This window comes from Salmo salar, chromosome ssa11 (assembly GCF_905237065.1).
Source record: "Salmo salar chromosome ssa11, Ssal_v3.1, whole genome shotgun sequence".
Classification (NCBI taxonomy): Eukaryota; Metazoa; Chordata; class Actinopteri; order Salmoniformes; family Salmonidae; genus Salmo; species Salmo salar.
Genome location: NC_059452.1, coordinates 32,076,106 through 32,101,971, shown reverse-complemented (window position 1 = coordinate 32,101,971; position 25,866 = coordinate 32,076,106). Strand labels below are relative to the sequence as shown.

Sequence of the window (25,866 nt, the reverse complement as noted above, 5' to 3'; positions counted from 1 at the left end):
CTCCTTCTCAATAATCTACAGTGACGTCTTCTCCTGTCCTCCTCCTCAATAATCTACAGTGACGTCTTCTCCTGTCCTCCTCCTCAGTAATCTACAGTGACGTCTTCTCATGTCCTCCTTCTCAGTAATCTACAGTGATGTCTTCTCCTGTCCTCCTCCTCAGTAATCTACAGTGACGTCTTCTCCTGTCCTCCTCCTCAGTAATCTACAGTGATGTCTTCTCCTGTCCTCCTCCTCAGTAATCTACAGTGACGTCTTCTCCTGTCCTCCTTCTCAGTAATCTACAGTGACGTCTTCTCCTGTCCTCCTCCTCAATAGTCCATTTCAATTGTCACATCGTTTACTCTGTGACTCAGTAGGTGAAAGCAATATGGACTCTAGGATGCCTCTTGAATCTCTTTTCTCCGGAAGTCTTCAGTTAGTCAGAGCAGTTGGAGGAGAGGAGACGAGTGGAGGAAGCCACTGTAGACTATTGAGGTGAAGGAGAGAAAGACCCTTCAGTGTCTGTCTAATCATGTCTTTATTGTCTGCGATTCCAGGTGTCAGCGTGTCTGAGAGAGATGTTGCACCTGCCTCTGCAGTACCCTGCTACCCTGGGCTCCCTGGGTCTGTCCTGCCCCAGAGGAGTGCTCCTTGCTGGGCCGCCGGGGGTCGGAAAGACCCTGCTGGTCCGCTGCCTGGTGGGGGAGGTGGGGGCCAGCCTCATCACAGTCAGAGGACCAGAGGTAAGAGTACATATATATACATATAAACATGAACACACACAGTCACATAAATATGCATGCACATACACACAGAGTATTACACAAAACACTTGAATACTTGCTTACATGAAGCAAGATTTACCCAGCCTTCTTACATATGTTGTTTAGCTTGTGGGCTCGATGTTACACAATACACACACATACTGGCTGAATGTAATTGGACTTTACCTTGCCTCCTCCACGCCCCAGGTAGTAGGGTCTCGGCCAGGGGAGAGTGAGGAGAGGTTGCGGGCGGTGTTTGGTCGGGCGCGGGCAGCGGCAGAGGAAGGGCCTTGTGTGTTGTTCCTGGATGAGCTGGACTCTCTCTGTCCCAGACGGACTGGATCCTCCGCACCCGAGAACCGGCTGGTCGCTCAACTGCTCACGCTCATGGACGGCATGGACCAATCAGATCGCTTCCTCATCATAGGAGCTACTAATCAGCCGGACAGCTTGGACCCGGCGCTACGGAGGCCCGGGAGGTTCGACAGAGAGGTGACTTAATGTTGTTATTCAAACTTAATTCAAAGAAGAAAGTTCCACAGAGAGGTACAGTAACATACTATCCTGTGCCTGTTGCCTCCAGGTAGTCATTGGTGCATCAGTAGTTATTCATCCTGTCTGTAATGTAATGTACTGTTTCCTCTCTCTCTCTGTTGTCCAGGTGGTTATCGGTGCCCCCACAGCACAGCAGCGGTTATCCATCCTGTCAGTGCTGTGCCGGGCCATGCCAGTGTGTGTCAGTGTGGACTGGGCAGAGCTGGCCCAGAGGACTACAGGGTATGTGGGTGCTGACCTCAGTGCTCTCTGCCGTGAGGCTGCCATTCTGGCTATACGACACAACACACAGGTAAGCATAGACACACATGAAAATAAGGGAGAGCCGCACATTCTAGGAGCTCAGATGCAAAAATGTAATATCCAACGTTTGGACAGCCAAGCTGTCTTCATCAGGGTATGATCACAAACACTGCAGGGTGACTCATTTATATAGTGTCAGAAGACACACAGGTGTCTGTAATCATGGCCAAGTGTGGCCTGATATCATTGGTTAATTGATATAAAAATGGCATACAAAGAACAGCATACCAAAAACAAAGGGATATCATACAATCATAGATTAATTTTAGACTACACAAGCTTACAAACAATTACAATGGCAAAGTCACAATAATCACAAGAGTGGCTTCAGATCAAAGTCTACGTTGAGACCGAAGGGTGCAAGGGTCTTTAAATTAAAGATCCAGGCAGCCTCTCGTTTTAACAATATATTATCAAGGTCACCCCCTCTCCTAGGGAGGGTGACATGTTCGATGCCAATATAATGCAGAGACGAAATCAAGTGGTTTGCTTCCAAAAAGTGGGCCGCAACTGGGTAAGTCAAGTTTTTGCACCTAATGGTGCTACGATGCTCTGAGATATGTACTTTTAATTCACGCTTTGTTTTTCCCACATCATTTTTACCACAAGGACAAGTTATAAGATAAATAACTGCCTTAGTGGAACACGTAATAAGACCTCTGATTGGGATCGATTTCCCTGTTTGTGGGTGTTTGAAGGATCTACATTTATAAGTGCCATTGCATTGAGCACAGCCATTACACTTGTAATTTCCATCCAGTAGGGGTGCAAATAGACATTGTTCAGGAATATCTTGGGGTGGTAAATCAGAGTGTACCAATTGGTCTCTGAGATGTCTGCCCCGTGAGAATATGACCAAGGGAAGGTCCGAAAACACAATACCGAGACTATCATCGGATTTTAGAATGTGCCAATGTTTGTGAACGATTCCTTTAATTTGTTCAGAGCACTTTGAATAGCGGGTAGTGAGAACGCAAGAATGCGTCTTTTTGCGAGACTGACCTTGAAAAAGGTCATGTTTTGTTTAGAATTTTTTCAATGGCAATATTAATCTGATCATTTTTGTAACCCCTCTCCTTGAACTTTCTTTGTGTCTCAGCCATATTTCTGTTCGAAATCTGATTGTTTTTTGCAAATTCTTTTGATTCGACAGAATTGGCTGTAGGGCAAACAATTTTTCAGGGGAAGTGGGTGACAACGGTCAGCCCTCAAACTGTTATGATCAGTAGGTTTCCTGTAAAGATCAGTGTATAGAACATTATTTTCACACAAGATCGGCAGATCAAGAAAACTGATTTGACGTGTATCAGATTACATAGTAAATCTCAAATGTTCAGAACAAGAGTTAAGAAAAGCATGGAATGCCTGGAGCTGTTTTGCATCACCCCTCCATAGAACAAAAATATCATCAATATACCGTTTCCAAATAATGATGTAAGGCAAGATTTTTTTGTTGAGAGGCTTGAAAATAGACTGTTTCTCCATGTAACCCACATACAAATGAGCATAGTTAGGAGCCATGGGGGATCCCATAGCAGTACCCTTCGTCTGAATAAAGAAATCATTTAGAAACATGAAATAGTTATGTGTGAGTACTATTTCAGCCAATGTTATAATGCAGGCACTGGAAGGTAGTTCATTAGGGTCACGTTGCGGAAGAAAATGTTCCATAGCTTCAATATCGCCCTCGTGTGGAATATTTGTGTATAACGACTCAACATCAAAACTAACTAACAAGATATTCTCAGGCAGAGGATCGAGAGATTCAATGATAGAGATCATACTGCTGGTGTCCTTTACAAAGGAGGGGAGCTGTTCTGAGATCATACTGCTGGTGTCCTTTACAAAGGAGGGGAGCTGTTCTGAGATCATACTGCTGGTGTCCTTTACAAAGGAGGGGAGCTGTTCTGAGATCATACTGCTGGTGTCCTTTACAAAGGAGGGGAGCTGTTCTGAGATCATACTGCTGGTGTCCTTTACAAAGGAGGGGAGCTGTTCTGCGAGTGGTCTAATAAAAAAGTCAACAAAAGTAGAGAGGGGCCGTTACTGCATCAATGCCCGCTACAATAGGGGCCGTTACTGCATCAATGCCCGCTACAATAGGGGCCGTTACTGCATCAATGCCCGCTACAATAGGGGCCGTTACTGCATCAATGCCCGCTACAATAGGGGCCGTTACTGCATCAATGCCCGCTACAATAGGGGCCGTTACTGCATCAATGCCCGCTACAATAGGGGCCGTTACTGCATCAATGCCCGCTACAATAGGGGCCGTTACTGCATCAATGCCCGCTACAATAGGGCGCCCTGGAGGTTTTGTAACATTCTTGTGTAATTTCGGCAAAGTATAGAAAGTGGCAATTTTAGGGTGTTGAATAGCCAAAAAGTCATATTCTTTTTTGGTTATCTGACCAGAATTTAAATAACCATCTAGGACAGTAAAGATAGTATTCTGAAATTTGGAAGTAGGGTCACTTCTGAGTTTCTTGTAAAAGGTGTTGTCAAGCAGCTGTCTATGACACTCATTTACATAAGCTGTCCTATCCATGAGTACCACCGACCCACCCTTATCAGCAGGACGAATGAGGACTGACGTATCAGATTGTACCAGCGACCCACCCTTATCAGCAGGACGAATGAGGACTGACGTATCAGATTGTACCACCGACCCACCCTTATCAGCAGGACGAATGAGGACTGACGTATCAGATTGTACCACCGACCCACCCTTATCAGCAGGACGAATGAGGACTGACGTATCAGATTGTACCAGCGACCCACCCTTATCAGCAGGACGAATGAGGACTGACGTATCAGATTGTACCACCGACCCACCCTTATCAGCAGGACGAATGAGGACTGACTGACGTATCAGATTGTACCAGCGACCCACCCTTATCAGCAGGACGAATAAGGACTGACGTATCAGATTGTTAACCAAGCAAAGCTTGTTTTTCATCCTGAGGTATATTATGGAAAGATTTGGACTCCTGTTTGTTAAGGAGATGAACAACATCTTTTTCAACAAGTCTGCAATACGTCTCAATAGAGTGATTGCGATTGGCTGGAGGTACAAAATAACTGTTACCTCTAAAAGGAGTTGGAGTATGTGCAGGTGAGTAACCTACTGGTTCAATAGAAGTGTCAGGATTGGGGGAGCTAAAGTATTCCCTTAAACGGATGTTTCTAAAAAACTTAAACATGTCTACCTTAACATCAAAATCGTTACACTGTGTTGTAGGCACAAAGATAACCCTTTATTAAGCAAAGAGACATGGGCAGGACTCTATCTTGCTTGATAAATTCAGACACTCAGTCCCGTGGGTTCTGGGACCGTGTGAACGGTCTCCTCTGCCTCTGATAGTTGTTTCTTCTTACCCCGTCGGGTGCGGCATCTCGTCGGTGCGCGTGTCCACGGCCACCTCCGCACTTCCGTCGGCCCAGTCTCTCGTTGAGTAAAAAACTACCACTGGAAGCCGATGAGGCGCTGGTTGTAGAGTGTTGGTCAGACGGCGGTGGATGGAAGTAATCATCATCCCTCCTGCGTCTGTCATGGAGAGGAAGAGCAGGACCTCCTCTGTCAGGGTTTCTCCAGAAGTAGACTTTATCCTCGGCCTTGTCTTTTTTTGTCTTGGTTGAATTTCTTGATTTTAAATTCCTTTATTTCTGTAAACAACTTGTCCTGGAGCGCTTGGTTAGTTTTCATCAGTTCGTTGAATATGCCATCATCATTAACAGCTATTTGTACAGCTGAGCGTTTGTCTGTGATCGTATTATCCATTTCACTAAAATCCTTTTTCAACTGGTCAACAATTAAGGTCATAGACACACACACACACTGTAAAGTCGGCTCATATTGGTCCTTTTGAGCCGGATCATCCACACACACGACACACACTTGTTCTAACTTCTATCCAGGTTATTGTCATTGAGATAAAGTCTTAACATTATTGTCACCATCTCCTGCTGTGTGTTGTCAGGGTTCAGGGGAGCAGGCTATCACCATGGAACACTTCCTGTCTGCCCTGAAGACTGTCCGTCCATCCTGTCTGAGGGGCAGTCTGGGACGGACAGATCTCCCAGCCGTCTCCTGGGAACAGATAGGAGGCCTGGAGGAAGTCAAAGTCAAACTACAACAGGTACTGGTGGAACTATACCGGGAACCAGCAGCATTCCTTTATTCATTCATTCATTCATTTGACCAAGCACTGAAGAGCAGCAGGCAATAACAGATACAACAGACACAGCTCTGCTCCAGAGTAGTGCACTAGAGAGTAAGGTGAATAGGGTGTCATTTGAGACTTGTCATGACTTCCTGTCCTCTGTTTCTGCTCCCTCCTTGTAGAGTATAGAGTGGCCGATGCGTTACCCGGAGGCGTTTGTGCGTCTGGGTCTGTCCCGTCCCAGGGGGGTGTTGCTGTACGGTCCCCCAGGCTGTGCTAAGACCACCCTGGTCAGGGCTGCAGCCACCTCCTCCCACTGCTCCTTCCTGTCAGTCAGCGGGGCTGACCTCTACTCTCCATATGTAGGAGACTCGGAGAAGGCCCTGGCTCAGGTAGGGGTTTGGAGAGCCCCTTGTCTTAACCGAAATGTTCCTGTTTTTCTTGTACTAGCATGCAGTGTTAGACATTTTTTGAAGCAGTTCAACTTTGTTATTTGGAGGAATGTTGCTGTCATGCTTTAATCAATATAATCACTTTGGTAGATGTTATTGTGTGTACGTGTATAACCTTGAGGTGTGTTCCTGTATGTAGCTCTTTCGTCAGGCACGGGCCTGCACTCCCTCCATCCTGTTCCTGGATGAGGTGGACTCTCTGATTGGCTCCCGGTCAGAAGGCCATGTCCCTCAGAGTGCCCAGACCCGCCTCCTGTCTGTGCTGCTGAATGAGCTGGACGGGGTAGGCTTTAGGACCCTGGAGAGGAGAGGAGCAGGGAAGACCCTACAGGCTGAGGGAGTGGAGGAGCGCCACCAACAGGAACATGTCAGACATTACATCCTACTACTAGAGCACCAATCAGAACTGGACGTTTAAGGAAACATACACCGCGGCCTCCCGGGTGGCGCAGTGGTCTAAGGCACTGCATCGCAGTGCTAGCTGTGCCACCAGAGATTCTGGGTTCGAGCCCAGGCTCTGTCGCTGCCGGCCGCGACCGGGATGCCAATGGGGCGGCGCACAATTGGCCCAGCGTCGTCCGGGTTAGGGAGTGTTTGGCCGGCAGGGATATCCTTGTCTAATCGCTCACTAGCGACTCCTGTGGCGGGCCGGGCGCAGTGCACGCTGACCAGGTCTCCAGGTGTACGGTGTTTCCTCTGACACATTGGTGCGGCTGGCTTCCGGGTTGGATGTGCGTTGTGTCAACAAGCAGTGCCGCTAGGTTGGGTTGTGTTTCGAAGGACGCATGGCTCTCGACCTTCGCCTCTCCCGAGTCCGTACGGGAGTTGCAGCGATGAGACAAGACTAACTACTACCAATTGGATACCACGAAATTGGGGAGAAAGAAAAGAAACACCATATAATCACACAAAAAACATACACTTTTTATATCGATTCTGCTCAGAATCACTGAATTACAAATCACTTAGAGTAGCGATTCTGAGCTTCACATTGCTCAAACTGATCGCCTCAAACGCCCTGACAATCGCTTCTGTCGTTGTTAACATGATGTCCTGTCTGTCTGCCCTCCCTGTCAGTTGGAGTACCAGGAGGTGTGTAACAAGGAAGTGATGATCGTAGCGGCCACTAACAGACCAGACTCTCTGGACAGTGCCCTCCTAAGGCCTGGAAGACTGGACCAGATCATCTACGTACCCCCACCTGACCTACAGGTAACTATTACCACCCCCACCTGACCTACAGGTAACTATTACCACCTGACCTACAGGTAACTATTACCACCTGACCTACAGGTAACTATTACCACCTGACCTACAGGTAACTATTACCACCTGACCTACAGGTAACTATTACCACCTGACCTACAGGTAACTATTACCACCTGAACTGATCATCCCTCTGATCTCACACCCTCCTCTCTCTCCTCTCCCCCTCCAGGCGCGTGTGTCCATCCTGCAGGTGTGTACAGAGAAGATGCCTCTGGATGATGATGTGTGTCTGGAGGAGCTGGCTAGACACACTGACCTCTACTCTGGAGCAGACCTGGAGAACCTGTGCAGAGAGGTACAGAGTACCAAAACACACCTCCCCTGTAAATACAACATACTGTACCTGTCCCTTTAATCCTTCACAATGAGGTACAGAGTACACCAATACACCTGTCCCTAAAATATAGACACAATGCTTTCTTCACCAGTCACTTTTAGAAAATTGCATGTTTTAACCATAGGAGAGAAGAGATTCAGCAACGGGTTTGTTTATACCATAGAATGAGAGCTGCGGGGGTTTAACTGTAATGTTGTCTGCAGGCGGCTCTGTTGACCCTCCAGGATGAAAGTATGGAAGCTTCTAGTATCAAACACCGATACTTCCTCCAGTCTTTACAGAGGATGACTCCCTCTCTCTCGACCCAGCAACTACAGACATACAAAAACCTCTTCAGATGAAACTATAGACCCCACCCCATCAGATGACGCGGCAGACTTGGAAAATAAAAATTACATTTAGTTTTCTTTTTTGTGGGTCTGTTGGCTGTTATGGTGGTGAGTTGACGGTATGTAGGCCTAATTACATTAAGATGATTGTTCCTTCTGTTATGACACCCTCCTACTGATTAATACATCAGCACAAACAGGATATCCAGTCCTCCAACAGCACACACTTGTTGTAGCCCGTACAAAAACACCTGGTTAAACTTTAAGGGCTTGATGATTAGAATCAGGTGTGCTTGTCCAGGACCACAAAAATATTTACTGTTGGTGTAACTAGAGGACCTGAGGTCAGAAACGGCTAGTTCATGGTCTGGCCCAGCGAGTCAAGGTCAGGAACCCCCAACCCGGGAAAACCGGTGCCCCAGGGACCCACTCCCTGATTTTCACTCAAATTCTGTCTTATTGGGTAAAGGATAATGGCCTGGCAAAGTCATGAAATGTTTTGACCGCCCCACAGTTAATGGAATATACTAGTGTAAACTTTAAGTCTATTTTAGCTAGAAAAGGTAAAAGTATTTTGGCGAACAGCCGATTTAAAAAGTTGGACTTAGCCAACACATGGCTAAGTCAAGGAAGCTTCCCAGCAGCATCCTGGGTTGAATACCTCTGCTCTAGTCCCCTTTAGAAGCAGAACAAACCACAACTCTTTAGGTCAGTGTTCAAAATAAATTTATTTCTAAATGTAACAGGTTCTTCATTCACATGTTTCCAGTCAATGAATCTGCCAGTTGATTAAAGGGAAGTGAGAGTGACAGACTCAGACAGGTCTCAGTCTAGTGATAAATTAACTCAAAGATTGATAACCATGAATCATTTAAACAAACAGCTGATCATTTGATCAACAACCAGGCAATACTGCATCCTGATGTTAAGGGAATAGAAGTCTCGGTTCTAATGCCCATATTAGTTTACCACTTAAAGTATGCCATTTGGGACGTATCCATACTTCATTCTACGTAGTAGTACACAAGTGTGGATATTGGAGCAGAGCCTTAAGAAGTGTTCAGGTTGAAGGAATGAATGTGCAAATCACTGAAACACTGAGTGCTGCTGTAGAGAGCCAACCCTGACAACATGATAAACAAAATACCTTTTAAAATAAATCAAAACAAGAGCAGCACAAGGCAGGTAATGCATATACTGAACTGATTTGCAGTTAAAGAAAAATGTCATTTTAGTCTGTTCCAACCAACATGTTAAGCTTGGACAGGAAGACTGACAGTGGTTTAAGGAACCCAGACCTGAAGACAATGCCAAATATATTTATATACGCACACAATAATGCATATGATAAATATTGGCATCTCACATCACTCCATGCTTATGGAACAATACTGCATTTCTGAAATGTTGACAATCTGATTAGCAAATAAAACTGGCTGATATTAACTAGAAGCAGTAGTCATGTATTACCCTACTACAGTATTAAACATGATTCAAAGTCACTTTCATTGTCAGTTTCCTGATTTCAGCTAGAATAAGTTAACTGTTAAAGAAAACAAAGTGCGTGTGGTCAGTACTCTAAATTCAGAACCCTTTTAACATAAAAACATCCTTTCTGTCTACTGGTTCAACACGGTCAGTAAAGGAGAAGCCATTTTCAAATATTAGCAAAGGAAACATGGACACGATCATCAGATTAATAATACGATCAGATGTATGGATTCAATTACAATTACAGTTCAATTACAGAAGTAGCAAAAAAAAGGAATAATGTTAAACATTTACAGGCTTTAATGGTGATTATAGATCTTTTGTTTTTGTTGAAAAGTTAAGATTCGCTCAACCCCTCTTCAGAAAGCTTTGCAAGCAGGTCAACAGCCCAGGAGGAATCAGCTGTCCTTTAAAAATAAAATGTGCATCTGATTGTCCAAATATCCTGGCGATTGCATAGACCAGATCAGTACGCTTTGGCACCAGTCTGGTTTACGGTCCTCAGACTGTGCATTTTTAATTCAGGCTATGTGGTGGACTCTCGGCAGTGTGTACAGGTGCGTGTAGCCCTGTTTCTGTGTGTCTGGACCTGCACCGTGCACCTGGTCAGGCCGTAGGTGTGGATCAACAGGTGTCTGGCCTTGGCCTGCACGTCCTCCCACGCACTGGCACTAGAGGGCGCTAGAAGCACAATGCACAGAAATAGGTTAGGACACTGGCTCTTCATTTATCATTTATCTTTCATCGACTCCTCACATCCTCTCTAGACGCCTCCTTGTTAAAATCCATTGGAAAAGTAGGTCCGAGGGTGAAGGACCTTGGAACTTCTCCAATACAGTTGAGAAGGGTCGAGGACATAGGATGTGCACCCCTTTAGTCCCCCAGGGCTCCCGAGTGGCGCAGCAGTCTAAGATACAGCATCTCAGGGCTAGAGGCATCACTACAGACCCTGGTTCGATTCTAGGCTGAATCACAACCGGCCGTGATTGGGAGTCCCATTGGGCGGCGCACAATTGGCACAGCATCATTGTAAATAAGAATTTATTCTTAACTGACTTGCCTAGTTAAATAAAAATCACAGGAAGACTATTTGAGATACAAGCAGAGTGTAGAGTTCCTAAACCCATCAACAGAATACACTCCACATGCCATGTGTACAACTAACAAAGGAGAGGAAGTCAAAGGTCACTCACAGAGCCGCAGGTGTGCGAGGGCCGAGGTCTTGTCACCAGTTAATGCCCACACGTTGAGCTCGTCAACTGATTGGACGTCCTCCAACTTCAGAAGGTCTTCTCTGATTCGCTGAACGTCCACATGCCTGGGCGCCCCTAACAGCAACACACACTTTCAGTTTCATGAAACTCAGAACGTTAACATTGTTTCTCTCTAGCGAGTCTTGTTGCCATGTTCACTAAGTTGTTTACAAAAGACTTGTGCCTTTCATAGCGTGAGAACAATCTACTATTATTTCAACACTATGGGCCATTTTTACAGCTCCAGATTAGGCAATTGAAAGTGTGTTTTAGTGCAGGACTAAGTATATTAAAGCAGCTCTATATAATCATGGTTAGAGTTCATGGCAGTGTCAGACAGGAAGTGAATAGAATAAGCATTTGTTCTGATGACAGTAGATCCGTCTGGTTAACAATGAGCAGAAATATGATGATGTAGTTACCTCCGTCTCTCCAGGACATTATGGTATGATCTAGATCAGCAGTTCCTATTACTGGTCCTGGGGACCCAAAGGGGTGCACGTTTTTGCTTTTGCCCTAGCAAATCAAAGGCTTGATGAGTTGAATCAAGTGTGAGTGCTAGGGCGAAAACTAAAATGTGCACCCCTTTATGCCCCCAAGACCGAGAACGAACCACTGATCTAAATCACATACAGTACACATAGGCTAATACACTGGTTCCCAACTCCAGTCCCCCCAACAGCACACAGTTTTGTTGTAGCACCAGACAAACACCTGATTCAACTAATCATCATCATCATCATCATCTCCTCAATGAATTGAATCAGGTGAGTTTGTCCGGGCTACAACAACGTGTACTGTTGGGGGTACTGGAGGACTGGAGTTGGGAAACACGGGCTAATATGAACTGTAATACATGTAGCCGTTGTCTCACCCTCGAGGACGATGACTCCTGTGTCTCGTATGATGCGTATCGTTGTGAACAGCACCAGGATAGAGAAGATGTAGGTACAGATGGGGTCCGCCAGCTTGTACTCTGGCTAGGGGGGCAAAGGTCAGGTCAATGTAACAGCTTGGTCGTTAGGCACAAACTGAAGGAAACAGACAAATAGTTCCTTTCTATGTGGACTTAATAAGGCAGGGTTTCCCAAACTCGGTCCTGGAGCTCCCCCTGGGTACAGGTTTTGGATTTTGCCATAGCACTACACAGCTGATTCAAATAATTGACTCCTCATCAAGCATTGATGATTTGAATCAGTTGTGTAGTGCTAGGGCAAAACCAAAACGTGCTGCCAGGGGGGGCCCCAGGACCGTAGGTACAAAACCAAAACGTGCTGCCAGGGGGGACCCCAGGACCATAGGTACAAAACCAAAACGTGCTGCCAGGGGGGGCCCCAGGACCGTAGGTACAAAACCAAAACGTGCTGCCAGGGGGGGCCCCAGGACCATAGGTACAAAACCAAAACGTGCTCCCGAGGGGGACCCCAGGACAGAGTTTGGGAAACCCTGCAATAAGAAACGGTAATTTGCGTTTGCCATTGCAAAAACTTTTTCTGTTGCATGGACTAATGAACACAACCCTGGCCCGACCAAGAAAGCCCTTAAACCATCCCATTCATCCCTTCAACATTAAACAGTTCCAAAATAAATGGATCTTTAACCCCTCTTCCTGCTCCCAGGTCAGACGTTCCAGCCTACCTTGAAGCGAACGATGTAGGCAGCTATGAGGACCCCTATACTCTGGACCAGGTCTCCCAGTGCATGGATGAAGGCTGCCCTGACCGCCAGGCTTCCCTGGGGCCCCTGGGCTGGGGGGCCACCGTGGCTGTGGCCATGGCCGTTTGAGGGTGGAGGGGGAACCCCGTGTGAGTGACCATGACCCCCGTGGGTGTGGAGGTGACCGTTACCGGTCTGGTTCAGGAGGAAACCCATACTATAGAAATAAAGAGAGAGAGGAGAGAGATTTGTCAGTTTGCTTTAACTTCTGGTGGCCGTTTAATTATGTACTACTATGTTTAATCATTACTATACATGATTTGAGGCTACACTATCAACACGCCCCCCCCCGCTCGTCAACACACTACACACGCCCCCCCGTCAACACACTACACACGCCCCCCCGCTCGTCAACACTACACACGCCCCCCGCTCGTCAACACACTACACACGCCCCCGCTCGTCAACACACTACACACGCCCCCGCTCGTCAACACACTACACACGCCCCCGCTCGTCAACACACTACACACGCCCCCCGCTCGTCAACACACTACACACGCCCCCGCTCGTCAACACACTACACACGCCCCCCGCTCGTCAACACACTACACACGCCCCCGCTCGTCAACACACTACACACGCCCCCCCGCTCGTCAACACACTAACGGTTTTGACTTGAGGTTATCATTTATAGGGGTGCCAGGTAGGTTGTGCCTACCAGAGAAAATATTGGTTTCTCCTTTTAGTTTGGGAGGAAATGAGTCCCATCTGGTCCGTCAAGTCTACACCAATACAAAGGACTCATGTAAAAGTCAGGATGGAAATACACTTTCCATAAACTCTTAAAACATTGGAAATAACTTCAAAACAAAGGTATTCTTTTGCGTGGGTTGTATTACCAACCTAAATGATCACACAAACATAATAATATAACAAATAATGAGTTCTGGTTCCTCCAGAAAAGTCCTGTACCTCGGACCTAAAAGAGCCCAGGCCGGTAAAGAAGTTCAGGGAACTCAAGTGACCTTAGTCACGCAATGTTTGTCCGTTCATCCCAGTGTAGCGTAAACCCAGTACCAATCATACACTCAAAATAACTATTTTACCACAACCATAAAGCGTATCAAATCTTAATAAGTCCTCAACTACATAAATCACGGTATACATCACACCAAAACTAATGAAATACCGTATACAAACAGTTTGTAGTCAGTTGGTCAGTCAGACAATCCAATCCGCTAACAGATCTCCAGCGGAGAAAGGCCACGAAATTCAGGGCCGTCACAACACGCCACGCTCACCTGCATGCGCCACGCTCACCTGCACGCCCCACGCTCACCTGCCACGCTCACCTGCCACGCGCCACTTTTTTGTGTGTTTTTTTTACTTTATTTATACAGGTTTTCCTCATTGAGATAACATCTCTTTTCCTAGAGACCTGGTCCAATAGCAGCAGGGAGAACAACGTTTCAGACAACCTACATGCACTAACACAACATTAAACAAAACTAGACAATTACATATTACGTTAAAAAAATTATAATACAAATTAAAAAAAAGCTGTCCTAAAGAAAATTACTGATATTTACATGGACCAGGAGTTAAAACTCCAGCTACATGACTAGATCATCAAATGTTTAAATGTTCAGGAGAGAATTCCAGGACCACGGAGCTGAGTAACTAAAACTATTTCTACCATGACCTGTTCTAATTCTTGGTACTGTTAGAAGCCAATGGGACCGTAATTGATATTTATTTACCGACATGATTAAAAAAAAAGAACAGTGGCATTTTACCCAGTATGGCCTTATAAATCAGTGTATACCAGTGTTTAAGCCTACGCAAGGTCAATGACGACCAGCCAACAGCGCTGTAGAGATCACAATGATGTGCTAGACGTTTTTGATTGGTAATGAACCTGAGGACCACATGATACACTGAATCAAGTGCTCTCAGGGTAGTGGTTGAGGCCTGCATATATAGAACATCACTCAAATCTAAAACCGACAGTAATGTACATCGTACCAGCTCCTTCCTGGTCTCCAGAGAAAAACAAGCCTTATTCCGGTAATAAAAACCTACTCAGCTTGAGCTTCCTTATCAAGTTCTCTACATGAACAGTGAAGCTCAGCTGGACATCATCCCACACGCCCTGATATTTGTACACTTTGACTTGCTCTATAGTATGTCCAGCCAATGTAGCAATGACATGGTTGGTAACATGCCTGGCATTTGAAAATACCATGCATTTTGTTTTACCCGGATTCAGAACCAGCTTTAAATCATACAGATTCTGTTGATTGATGCTACATGCTGTTTCAATATGATCCCCAATGTTGTTGATATACAAAATGAACAGTGGGCCGAAAAATAGAACCTTGTGAAACACCTGAGCACAACTCTACGGATTTACAACCATCCGCCATTACACATTGGTTTATAAATGACCTATCAAATCGTACACAATCTAGAGCAAGACCAGTAATTCCACAACAGCATGGTCCACGGTGTCAAGCCTCTTGAGGATTGACCACAAGTTCTCAATGGTATTAAGGTCTGGGGAGTTTCCTGGCCATGGACCCAAAATATTGATGTTTTGTTCCCCGAGCCACTTAGTTATCACTTTTGCCTTATGGCAAGGTGCTCCATCATGCTGGAAAATTGTGAGTGAGCCCACTCCCTTGGCTGAGAAGCAACCCCACACATGAATGGTCTCAGGATGCTTTACTGTTGGCATGACACAGGACTGATGGTAGCGCTCACCTTCTCTTCTCCAGACAAGCTTTTTTTCCAGATTGCCCAAACAATCAAAGGGGATTCATCAGAGAAAATGGCTTTACCCCAGTCCTCAGCAGTCCAATCCCTGTACCTTTTGCAGAATATCAGTCTGTCCCTGATGTTTTTCCTGGAGAGAAGTGGCTTCTTTGCTGCCCTTCTTGACACCAGGCCATCCTCCAGAAGTCTTCGCCTCACTGTGTGTGCAGATGCACTCACACCTGCCTGCTGCCATTCCTGAGCAAGCTCGGTACTGGTGGTGCCCCGATCCCGCAGCTGAATCAACTTTAGGAGACGGTCCTGGCGCTTGCCGGACTTTCTTGGGCGCTTTGAAGCCTTCCTCAAAACAATTGAACCGCTCTCCTTGAAGTTCTTGATGATCCGATAAATGGTTGATTTAGGTGCAATCTTACTGGCAGCAATATCCTTGCCTGCGAAGCCCTTTTTGTGCAAAGCAATGATGACGGCACGTGTTTCCTTGCAGGTAACCATGGTTGACAGAGGAAGAACAATGATTCCAAGCACCACCCTCCTTTTGATGCTTCCAGTCTGTTATTCGAACTCAATCAGCATGACAGAGTGATCTCCAGCCTTGTCCTCGTCAACACTCACACCTGTGTTAATGAGAGAATCACTGATATGTCAGCTGGTCCTTTTGTGGCAGGGCTGAAATGCAGTGGAAATGTTTTTTGGGGGATTTAGGTCATTTGCATGGCAAAGAGGAACTTTGCAATTAATTGCAATTCATCTGATCACTCTTCATAACATTCTGGAGTATATGCAAATTGTCATCATACAAACTGTCATTCTCAAAACTTTTGGCCACGCTCATCATCAACACCCTACACGCGCCACGCTCATCATCAACACCCTACACGCGCCACGCTCATCATCAACACCCTACACGCGCCACGCTCATCATCAACACCCTACACGCGCCACGCTCATCATCAACACCCTACACACGCCACGCTCATCATCAACACCCTACACACGCCACGCTCATCATCAACACCCTACACACGCCACGCTCATCATCAACACCCTACACACGCCACGCTCATCATCAACACCCTACACACGCCACGCTCATCATCAACACCCTACACACGCCACGCTCATCATCAACACCCTACACACGCCACGCTCATCATCAACACCCTACACACGCCACGCTCATCATCAACACCCTACACACGCCACGCTCATCATCAACACCCTACACACGCCACGCTCATTATCAACACTCTACACACGCCACGCTCATCATCAACACCCTACACACGCCACCCCCTAACAAAGTGAGTCACACAATTGAAAAGTAATTTAGCTCCAGTAGTGTGGAGTGGAGACGAAAAGACCTTTGTACTGCAGTAGTTTATGACATGTCATCATACACTGACTGTGGGTCTTTTACAGCCAGACACACTGCTGTCCTTGGCTGGAGACAAGGAAGCTTCATCATTCATTCACTCTAACTGGAATCAGGAATCCCTCCCTCCTCCCCACTGTCAGGTCAGGGCTGGTGAGTGTTCTGGTGCATAATGACTTCTGTCTGTGTGTGTGTGTGTGTGTGTGTGTGTGTGTGTGCATGCAGGTGTGTACTCAGCTACTCACACTAGGTTGACAGCGACCCCCACAGCTGCAGTGATGAGCATGGCATCTCCGTTGATTTCAAAGTCCTGACTGACAGTTCTCTGCACCGCCTCGTTCAACAACACCCCCGTTAGGATGTAGATGAGTAACACACTGATACCGGCTGAGACCACCTCTATGGGGGGTAGAGACACAGAGATGAGTAACTCACTGATACCGGCTGAGACCACCTCTATGGGGGGTAGAGACACAGATGAGTAACACACTGATACCGGCTGAGACCACCTCTATGGGGGGTAGAGACAGAGATGAGTAACACACTGATACCGGCTGAGACCACCTCTATGGGGGGTAGAGACACAGAGATGAGTAACACACTGATACCGGCTGAGACCACCTCTATGGGGGGTAGAGACACAGAGATGAGTAACACACTGATACCGGCTGAGACCACCTCTATGGGGGTAGAGACACAGAGATGAGTAACACACTGATACCGGCTGAGACCACCTCTATGGGGGGTAGAGACACAGAGATGAGTAACACACTGATACCGGCTGAGACCACCTCTATGGGGGGTAGAGACACAGAGATGAGTAACACACTGATACCGGCTGAGACCACCTCTATGGGGGGTAGAGACACAGAGATGAGATGATACCGGCTGAGACCACCTCTATGGGGGTAGAGACACAGAGATGAGATGATACCGGCTGAGACCACCTCTATGGGGGGTAGAGACACAGAGATGAGATGATACCGGCTGAGACCACCTCTATGGGGGTAGAGACACAGAGATGAGATGGACCAAATATGGTTCTCTTTATGGAACAAGAGGAGAGGGGTAACAGTAACGTACCTAGGCGATGCAGTCCGAAGGTGAATCTGTTGGTGGGTGGTTTAGCAGACAGCCACAGTGCCAGCAGAGACACCACTATCCCAATCAGGTCAGTTAACATGTGGAGAGCATCAGTCATTATGGCCAGACTGTTAGCTACATAACCACCTAGAGACACAGAGACAATAAACACATCATAATACATTACAGAGACAATAAACACATAATACATTACTGGCAACAACATTTCACTTAGGGCCCACAGAAGGCTAGGGCCGGCTATGACTGCACATGTGGGTATGGATGGAACTGGGTACGCAGACCTGAGAGCCACTGCTGCCCCTCATGATGAGTTCAGATTTTGTGGCCCCACCCCATCAAAGTTGCCTATCCATGACCTACATTATAACCTACTAATACATCTCCACCTACAGGCAGCTGTTAGCTACATCTCCACCTACAGGCAGCTGTTAGCTACATCTCCACCTACAGGCAGCTGTTAGCTACATCTCCACCTACAGGCAGCTGTTAGCTACATCTCCACCTACAGGCAGCTGTTAGCTACATCTCCACCTACAGGCAGCTGTTAGCTACATCTCCACCTACAGGCAGCTGTTAGCTACATCTCCACCTACAGGCAGCTGTTAGCTACATCTCCACCTACAGGCAGCTGTTAGCTACATCTCCACCTACAGGCAGCTGTTAGCTACATCTCCACCTACAGGCAGCTGTTAGCTACATCTCCACCTACAGGCAGCTGTTAGCTACATCTCCACCTACAGGCAGCTGTTAGCTACATCTCCACCTACAGGCAGCTGTTAGCTACATCTCCACCTACAGGCAGCTGTTAGCTACATCTCCACCTACAGGCAGCTGTTAGCTACATCTCCACCTACAGGCAGCTGTTAGCTACATCTCCACCTACAGGCAGCTGTTAGCTACATCTCCACCTACAGGCAGCTGTTAGCTACATCTCCACCTACAGGCAGCTGTTAGCTACATCTCCACCTACAGGCAGCTGTTAGCTACATCTCCACCTACAGGCAGCTGTTAGCTACATCTCCACCTACAGGCAGCTGTTAGCTACATCTCCACCTACAGGCAGCTGTTAGCTACATCTCCACCTACAGGCAGCTGTTAGCTACATCTCCACCTACAGGCAGCTGTTAGCTACATTTCCACCTACAGGCAGCTGTTAGACCAGTTTTGAATGGTCTTTCTCAGAACATAATCAAACACACATACATTTGTCATCTTAGGTGTATGTGTGTATTGTTATGGCAGCAGGTGATTGTACAGGTACACTAATACCACTGTGTTGAACATTCCTCCACTCTTCACCTGGGGCCAGGTATGAGGAGGGACGGGTATGACCGACTAAGATTACAGATCCAATCACAATGTTGATGTGGGAGATGTAGGATCTGAAAAGAAACTAACTGAGTACAGTCTACAGCTGTCCCCAGCCCTGGTCCTGGAGAACTACAGGGCCTACACTGTGCAGACAGTTTCTGCCCTTCACTAACACTCTTCATTCACCTAATAAAAGGTGTTGATGATTAGTTAGTTAGTGGAATCAGGTGTGCTCTAGCGCTGGGCTTGCAGTGCAACCGCAGTACCTCTCCAGGCCCAGCGCTAGTGAGTAGGTCCACTCAGGCTACTTCAGTTTGGAACTTGGAAGTCAATGCTCCAAACATCATACCAAGTTGATTTGATTGGAACTTGAAGGCCACAGCTTTAAAACCTGTCAGAATGCACTCCCAGGACTTCTACTTCAATAACAAATGTTGGTTTGGTTCCAAATAATCCATAGTTATATCCAAATAGCGGCGTTCGTGCGTTCAAGACACTATCCGAAGGGTAAAGAAGGGTGACTCGCCCGACGCGTTTCGTGACAAAAAATTTCAAAATATTCCATTACCGTACAACGAAGCATGTCAAACGCTGTATTTGCGTTTGACATGCAGTATTTGCACGGCCGGATAAAAAACGTACCCGATTTAATCTGGTTACTACTCCTGCCCAGTAACGAGAATATGCATATAATTGTTTGATTTGGATAGAAAACACCCTAAAGTTTCTAAAACTGTTTGAATGGTGTCTGTGAGTATAACAGAACTCATTTGGCAGGCCAAAACCTGAGAAGATTCCAAACAGGAAGCGCTCTCTCTGACTATTTCCTGGCCTTCTTGATCATCTCTATCCAAAACAGGGGATCTCTGGCATAACGTGACATTTTCTAACGCTCCCATAGGCTCTCAGAAGGCGCCAGAACGTTGAATGGTGACTTTGCAGGCCATGGCTGAAAAACAGTAGCGCATTTGGATAGTGGTCGATCTGAGAACAATGAGACTGGGGCGCGTGCACGAGCCGACACCATGTTTTTATTTTTTCGTCTTTGAACGAAAACAGGGTTTCCCGGTCGGAATATTATCGCTTTTTTACGAGAAAAATCGCATAAAAATTGATTTTAAACAGCGTTTGACATGCTTCGTTGTACGGTAATGGAATATTTTGAAATTTTTTGTCACGAAACGCGTCGGGCGAGTCACCCTTCTTTACCCTTCGGATAGTGTCTTGAACGCACGAACGCCGCTATTTGGATATAACTATGGATTATTTGGAACCAAACCAACATTTGTTATTGAAGTAGAAGTCCTGGGAGTGCATTCTGACGAAGAACAGCAAAGGTAATCCAATTTTTCTAATAGTAAATCTGAGTTTGGTGAGTACCACACTTGGTGGGTGTCAAAATAGCTAGCCCGTGATGGCCGGGCTATCTACTCAGAATATTGCAAAATGTGCTTTCACCGAAAAGCTATTTTAAAATCGGACACCGCGATTGCATAAAGGAGTTCTGTATCTATAATTCTTAAAATAATTGTTATGCTTTTTGTGAACGTTTATCGTGAGTAATTTAGTAAATTCACCGGAAGTGTTCGGTGGGAATGCTAGTCACATGCTAGTCACATGCTTATGTAAAAAGCTGGTTTTTGATATAAATATGAACTTGATTGAACAAAACATGCATGTATTATATAACATAATGTCCTAGGAGTGTCATCTGATGAAGATCATCAAAGGTTAGTGCTGCATTTAGCTGTGGTTTGGGTTTATGTGACATTATATGCTAGCTTGAAAAATGGGTGTCTGATTATTTCTGGCTGGGTACTCTGCTGACATAATCTAATGTTTTGCTTTCGTTGTAAAGCCTTTTTGAAATCGGACAGTGTGGTTAGATTAACGAGAGTCTTGTCTTTAAAATGGTGTAAAATAGTCATATGTTTGAGAAATTGAAGTAATAGCATTTCTAAGGTATTTGAATATCGCGCCACGGGATTCCACTGGCTGTTGAGTAGGTGGGACGCAAGCGTCCCACTGGCCCAGAGAGGTTAACCTCACAGTACTAAGTGTATAATGAGAGTCTGTAGTCAGCACTGTAACAGACTAGTGTAGTGTTTTGTCTGCTCACCTATCAGTTCTCCAATCATGAAGAGGAAATACAACACAGAGGCGCACGCCAACTTCTTCATCACTCTCCTCCGTTTAACCCCCTCTCTCTTCCTCGTGCAGCTCTCACACTGCGACCGGTCCATGTTGACACCGGGGCTCCCCAAACTCCCCGAGGACGAGTCGAGCAGCGAATCGTCATCACCCACCACCACTGTGTTCACCGCGACGCCGTTCGACGGTGCCCCTGCTGCGTAGTCCTCCATCTCACCGGAAACCACCACTTTGAGTTTGTTGAACTTGGGCGCCTCATCCTCCGCGAGCTCGTCCCCGGAGAGGTCAAAGGGTGCCGTGTCGCTCAGGTCCCAGTCCTCAGGCTCCTTCCTAAAGGCGGACCGCACCTTGCTCATGAAGCTCGCACCACCTGACATCGTTAACAGGTCAGGAGCTGTTAACTTTCAATTACACCGGTCTGAGCTTGGTGTGCTTCTCTCCAATGTCACCATGCGGCCGTCTTAGAACGTACTGAATCAGTGGTTGTGGCTGTAACGTTACATCTGTGTTGACACACCTGAAACATGGAAATAATTCATCATTAGCAGAAAGAAATTAAACGTCCTATCGTTACTTAGAACACACCCAATGTCTGTTAAAACGGCACAGTATAATAAAGATAATTTATTTTTAATGTAATAGCTAACTGCACACCAGGTTGACATTTGTAAGTATGTTTCGATCGTCTACCCTTGTAACAGAATACTCCGAGGTGGACATGGATTTAAGGAAGCCTACATATTCAATATTTCATGCACTGAAAACGATAACCATTCCATTTCAGAGAATTCTGATGATTCGAGGGAACTTCAATGGGGGATAACAGCACCTCCAACAGAAAAGCACACAAACAATGCATCCACACTCGGCTGAATCAAAACAGCTTGCTAGTTGTCTGCATGGAAATTCCTCGTTGTCATTAAAGAAATTAACGTTGAAAACAACATCTTGTTGACTACACACAATGTCTGGCAACAACTCATCCGTCCAACAAATCGATTCACCATTGACAGAAGAGGGGAGGCTTGATTGGTTAGCCAAGCTAGCTCGGAGACTCGAGTTTTTAACTGAGCTGAAAACGTCACATTCCTCTTACAACATTAGCGTTAAAATTACCGATCGTCAGCCTTTCCTAGGGGAGACCACTTCCTCACTGTGATTCTGTTCAAAACCATTTCTCTAACATCAACATCGCACCGTTAGTTTGAGAAACAAGTAATCAAGCTAGATTCGTTCAAACAGGAAGTCCAAACAGTCACATGAGTGACGCCCTGTCTCATGATGTTTTCCAGACGTTGCCGTTGTTGATGGAGAGCTAATTTCAAAGGTAAAGTGTTCAAAATCATCTGTATATTTTACAATATAACATGATTGCCTCCATTTGGAATGACTTGCATGTGTTTTGCTGCCTTAGCTAACTGTAGAGAGGACAGCATTTCTAGATTTATTCAGAATGGCATAACTAGCTAGCATAGCCAGGCACCATAACACTCTCCTAGACGTGCTGATATCAAACTAGCTAGTTAGTTGATCTATTTTATTGATACCTGGTTGTGTTGTCTGACTCAGGCATTCACTTACAAAGGACATTCAGCCAGAGCTTGCCAATCCTCCCCTGAATAGCTACTGGCTTTTCAGGCATTTGCACCAGCCCTACTGTAACACACCTGATTCTACTAATCACCTTTGATCAGCTGAATCAGGCGTTTTGGAGCAGGGCTGGAATAAAAGTCTGCACACTTCTCCAAGAGGAAGTGGGTTTGCAACCCCTCAGTAGGTTCAAGGGTCCAAGTGGCTAACATCTCCAGTGTTTCCCCTATATTAATTTAGCAGTGGTGGGGCACCATTTAAAAAAAAGTTAACTTTTAACAGTTCATATTGTGTTAACTCATACCCAAATAATGTTGTTGACTCATCCTATACTTGTATTTGCATAAAATAAAACCCACCTCAAACTTAAAAAAAAAAATGCTTGCCATTTTGTCATATAGTGTGATGTAATACTCCTCAGAAGGATGAGCTGGCCAATCAGCAGTCCACTTGCGTTAATATTTGTAATAACCGGTATACGCCCACACCATTCCAACACAGAAAAGCTTTGTTGACATACTTCATTACCATTTTTTGTAAGGAAAACTATTTCACTGATATTGTAAGTAATTATAGGTCATATTTCATAGAAATCTGGAAACACCAGGCACACTGCCAAACATCACTAATTTTGCCGCTGCTGCTTGCTTGCTTTCTTTAGGCTGTAGAATCAGACAGTGACGTCCAACATGGAGACAGAGGGGAGGGCAGATGAGGGTTCCTCGTCTCAGCGTGACCCTCCTCAGAACACTGGCAGCTACGGTAACTAGTTATGAGTTGCACATGCTTATCTCAACTCTGAATCAGACCCTTATGCCTGATTTGGACTACAGAACCGAACTGAACCAAGTTGAGTTGTACTGGGCTGGCCTGGTTACATATTCACAATAGTTTCTGGAACCATGCTGGACAAGACATTGTGAAAATTAAATATTGGAGCCAGGACAGTACGGTTCATGTCTACCCTAGAGTGTGAATCAGTCACTTTTCAGTGCTTTTCCACTGGCAGGCTTTGCACCAGTTTTTGGTCCAAAGATGTTTATTATAATAATAAAATAATTTGGTGTGTGCTTACAGTATATTTTGTCTTATTTGAATTGGAAATGTGTTGTTTGTATATCCCCTCTCCCTGAGATACTCTGAGTGTGGGATCACGGTCAGGGTCTGCCATTATCAACGGCGGCCCTGGAGCAATTAGGGGTTTTCACCTTGTCGGCACGTTGATTCGAACTAGAGACCTTTTGGTTACTGGCCCAACACTCTTAACCGCTAGGCTACCTGCCACCTCCGAGACCTGTCCCAAAAATGCCCCAAAATGTCTAGGGCCATGGACCTACCCAGACATGAGGTCAGACTGAAGGGAGTGGGACTGGTCTTTCTACATATGACCGGTTAGAATTGACAAAGTGTTTGTTATTGCCCCTCAGGTTTCAGCCTGACTCCCCAGGACTCTCGGCCTACAGAGGACTCCCAGCCTGCAGAGAAATCAGTCCCTATTGAAGAGCCCATTGTAGTGGACAGAAAGGCCATAGAGAAACTGACAGAAGGCCTGCTCTCTCACTACCTGCCTGACCTCTACAGCTCCAAACAGGCTCTGTTGGAACTCAAGTTAGTATTCAAATCACATCAGACATTAAAACAAACCCTTGGGTTGCATCCCAAATGGAACTCTATTTCCTCTAAGGTGCACTACTTTTGACCAGGGCCCATAGGGTAGTGCAATATGAAGGGAATAGGGTGCCATTTGGGATGCACTTGTTGTTTCCTCTAGTCCAGTTTCATCTTTCAGTTTATTAGGAGGATAATGATAATTCACAGATCATGTTGTAATTAGATTCTACTTTACAAGATAGTTAGTATTCTCTGTCCATGTTACAGATGTTGTGGTGTGTGACTGTCTTGTGTTTGTGGCTCTTATGTTCCTCTCCTTTCCTCTTGACCAGTCAAAACCAAGTCATCCTGCTGGACACACTGGACCAAGAAGTCACCAAATTCAGAGAGTGCAACTCCCTACTGGATCTAAACTCACTGGTACATTTGTCTGTCTGGCTGGCTGGCTGTCTGTCTGCCTGTTGTTTCAAACATACACAGCATCTGAAGAGAATACTTTCATTGTCCACCCCTCCTGTTCCCTGTAGGACTGATGGATGTTTGTAACCAGTTTGTTTCAGTTCACAGAGGCCAAGTTTTATCACGGTAAACTGGTGAACGTACGTAAAGACATGATCATGCTGCACGAGAAGACAACTAAACTAAAGGTGGGTGAATGTTTATTTCCCCCAGAATGGACTATTGTTGCTTAGCTATTGCTCACCACATAGTTTCTCCTCTACCTCCTCCATGCATTCTCTCCTTTTCTATGGTAGCAGTTGATAAGAAATTGTTGTTTTTAATGTAAACTTAAATGTGAAATCACTGACATTGAATTGAATGGGAAACTGGGGGAAATATTTTTTCAACAATTTGTCTCTCTGTCTACAGAAAAGAGCATTGAAGCTCCAGCAGCAGAGACAGAAGGAGGCTATGGAGAAAGAACAACAGAGAGACAGGGAGCTGGAGAGAGAGAGGCAGCTGATTGCCAAACCTGCCAAGAGAACATAGAACCATCCATGAACTCTGTCCTAACTCTGTCACTGCCAACTATACTATACAGCCAAAGACGAGGGATGCGTCACACATGTCGAGTGCTCTGATCCTGATCCCCTCTCTGGTTGTTGAACAGTAGACCAACTCTATTCCTCAAGATGACACAGTTCATCCATGGTTGTTGTCAGACATGATTTGGTCTCTTGTATTCAGAGGTGTTAGGACAAGTACTGTTTGGAGGCAGTTTTATATTCAGAGGTGTCAAGACGATTACTACTCCTTGTTAGTTTTTGTGGCCAATCAGGCTGTTTAGATCAGAAACAGCACACGCCAGCAGTGATTATTCCTCACTTCATCCTAAATGGCTGTAATAATAGAGATTTCCGAGGTGAATAAAAGAGAAGAGCCGATGCAGTCAAT

At 45.8% G+C, this 25,866-nt stretch overlaps 3 protein-coding genes across 10 annotated transcripts in view; 2 read left to right on the top strand and 1 right to left on the bottom strand.

The window, feature by feature from the left end:
- The window catches only part of LOC106562499 (spermatogenesis-associated protein 5-like protein 1), a 16,297-nt gene extending 6,641 nt beyond the window's left edge, over positions 1-9,656 (top strand). For both annotated transcript variants that reach the window (XM_045689367.1, XM_014127417.2), the window contains exons 3-11: positions 540-725; positions 954-1,238; positions 1,408-1,593; positions 5,585-5,743; positions 5,950-6,159; positions 6,359-6,586; positions 7,297-7,431; positions 7,658-7,783; positions 8,029-9,656. In XM_045689367.1, coding sequence (XP_045545323.1) covers positions 540-725; positions 954-1,238; positions 1,408-1,593; positions 5,585-5,743; positions 5,950-6,159; positions 6,359-6,586; positions 7,297-7,431; positions 7,658-7,783; positions 8,029-8,166 — 1,653 coding nt within the window. In that variant the 3' untranslated portion in view covers positions 8,167-9,656. The remainder of the gene's footprint in view (positions 1-539; positions 726-953; positions 1,239-1,407; positions 1,594-5,584; positions 5,744-5,949; positions 6,160-6,358; positions 6,587-7,296; positions 7,432-7,657; positions 7,784-8,028) is intronic.
- znt4 (Zinc transporter 4) lies at positions 8,864-22,953 on the bottom strand. 7 transcript variants are annotated; one of them, XR_001319044.2, is made up of 8 exons: positions 22,387-22,571; positions 21,239-21,787; positions 17,788-17,934; positions 16,950-17,103; positions 12,537-12,771; positions 11,773-11,878; positions 10,839-10,963; positions 8,864-10,326 (listed from the first exon to the last, which is right to left on the bottom strand). XR_001319044.2 is itself a non-coding variant. In XM_014127413.2 (8 exons), exons 2-8 carry the CDS (start codon positions 21,645-21,647, stop codon positions 10,172-10,174), a joined length of 1,341 nt encoding a protein of 446 aa, XP_013982888.1. In that variant the 5' UTR covers positions 21,648-21,787; positions 22,852-22,953; the 3' UTR covers positions 8,864-10,171. The 7 variants fall into 7 exon arrangements, 6 of the variants coding, with proteins under 6 accessions (XP_013982888.1, XP_013982887.1, XP_013982885.1 ...); XM_014127413.2 differs by lacking the exon at positions 22,387-22,571 and adding an exon at positions 22,852-22,953 and having other exon boundaries at positions 10,839-10,973; XM_014127412.2 differs by lacking the exon at positions 22,387-22,571 and adding an exon at positions 22,818-22,903 and having other exon boundaries at positions 10,839-10,973.
- Positions 22,308-25,866, top strand: LOC106562500 (biogenesis of lysosome-related organelles complex 1 subunit 6). The gene is made up of 6 exons (XM_014127418.2): positions 22,308-22,597; positions 23,522-23,622; positions 24,288-24,468; positions 24,804-24,891; positions 25,032-25,118; positions 25,342-25,866. The coding sequence occupies exons 2-6, from the start codon at positions 23,550-23,552 to the stop codon at positions 25,459-25,461; spliced, it is 549 nt and encodes a 182-aa protein (XP_013982893.1). The 5' UTR covers positions 22,308-22,597; positions 23,522-23,549; the 3' UTR covers positions 25,462-25,866.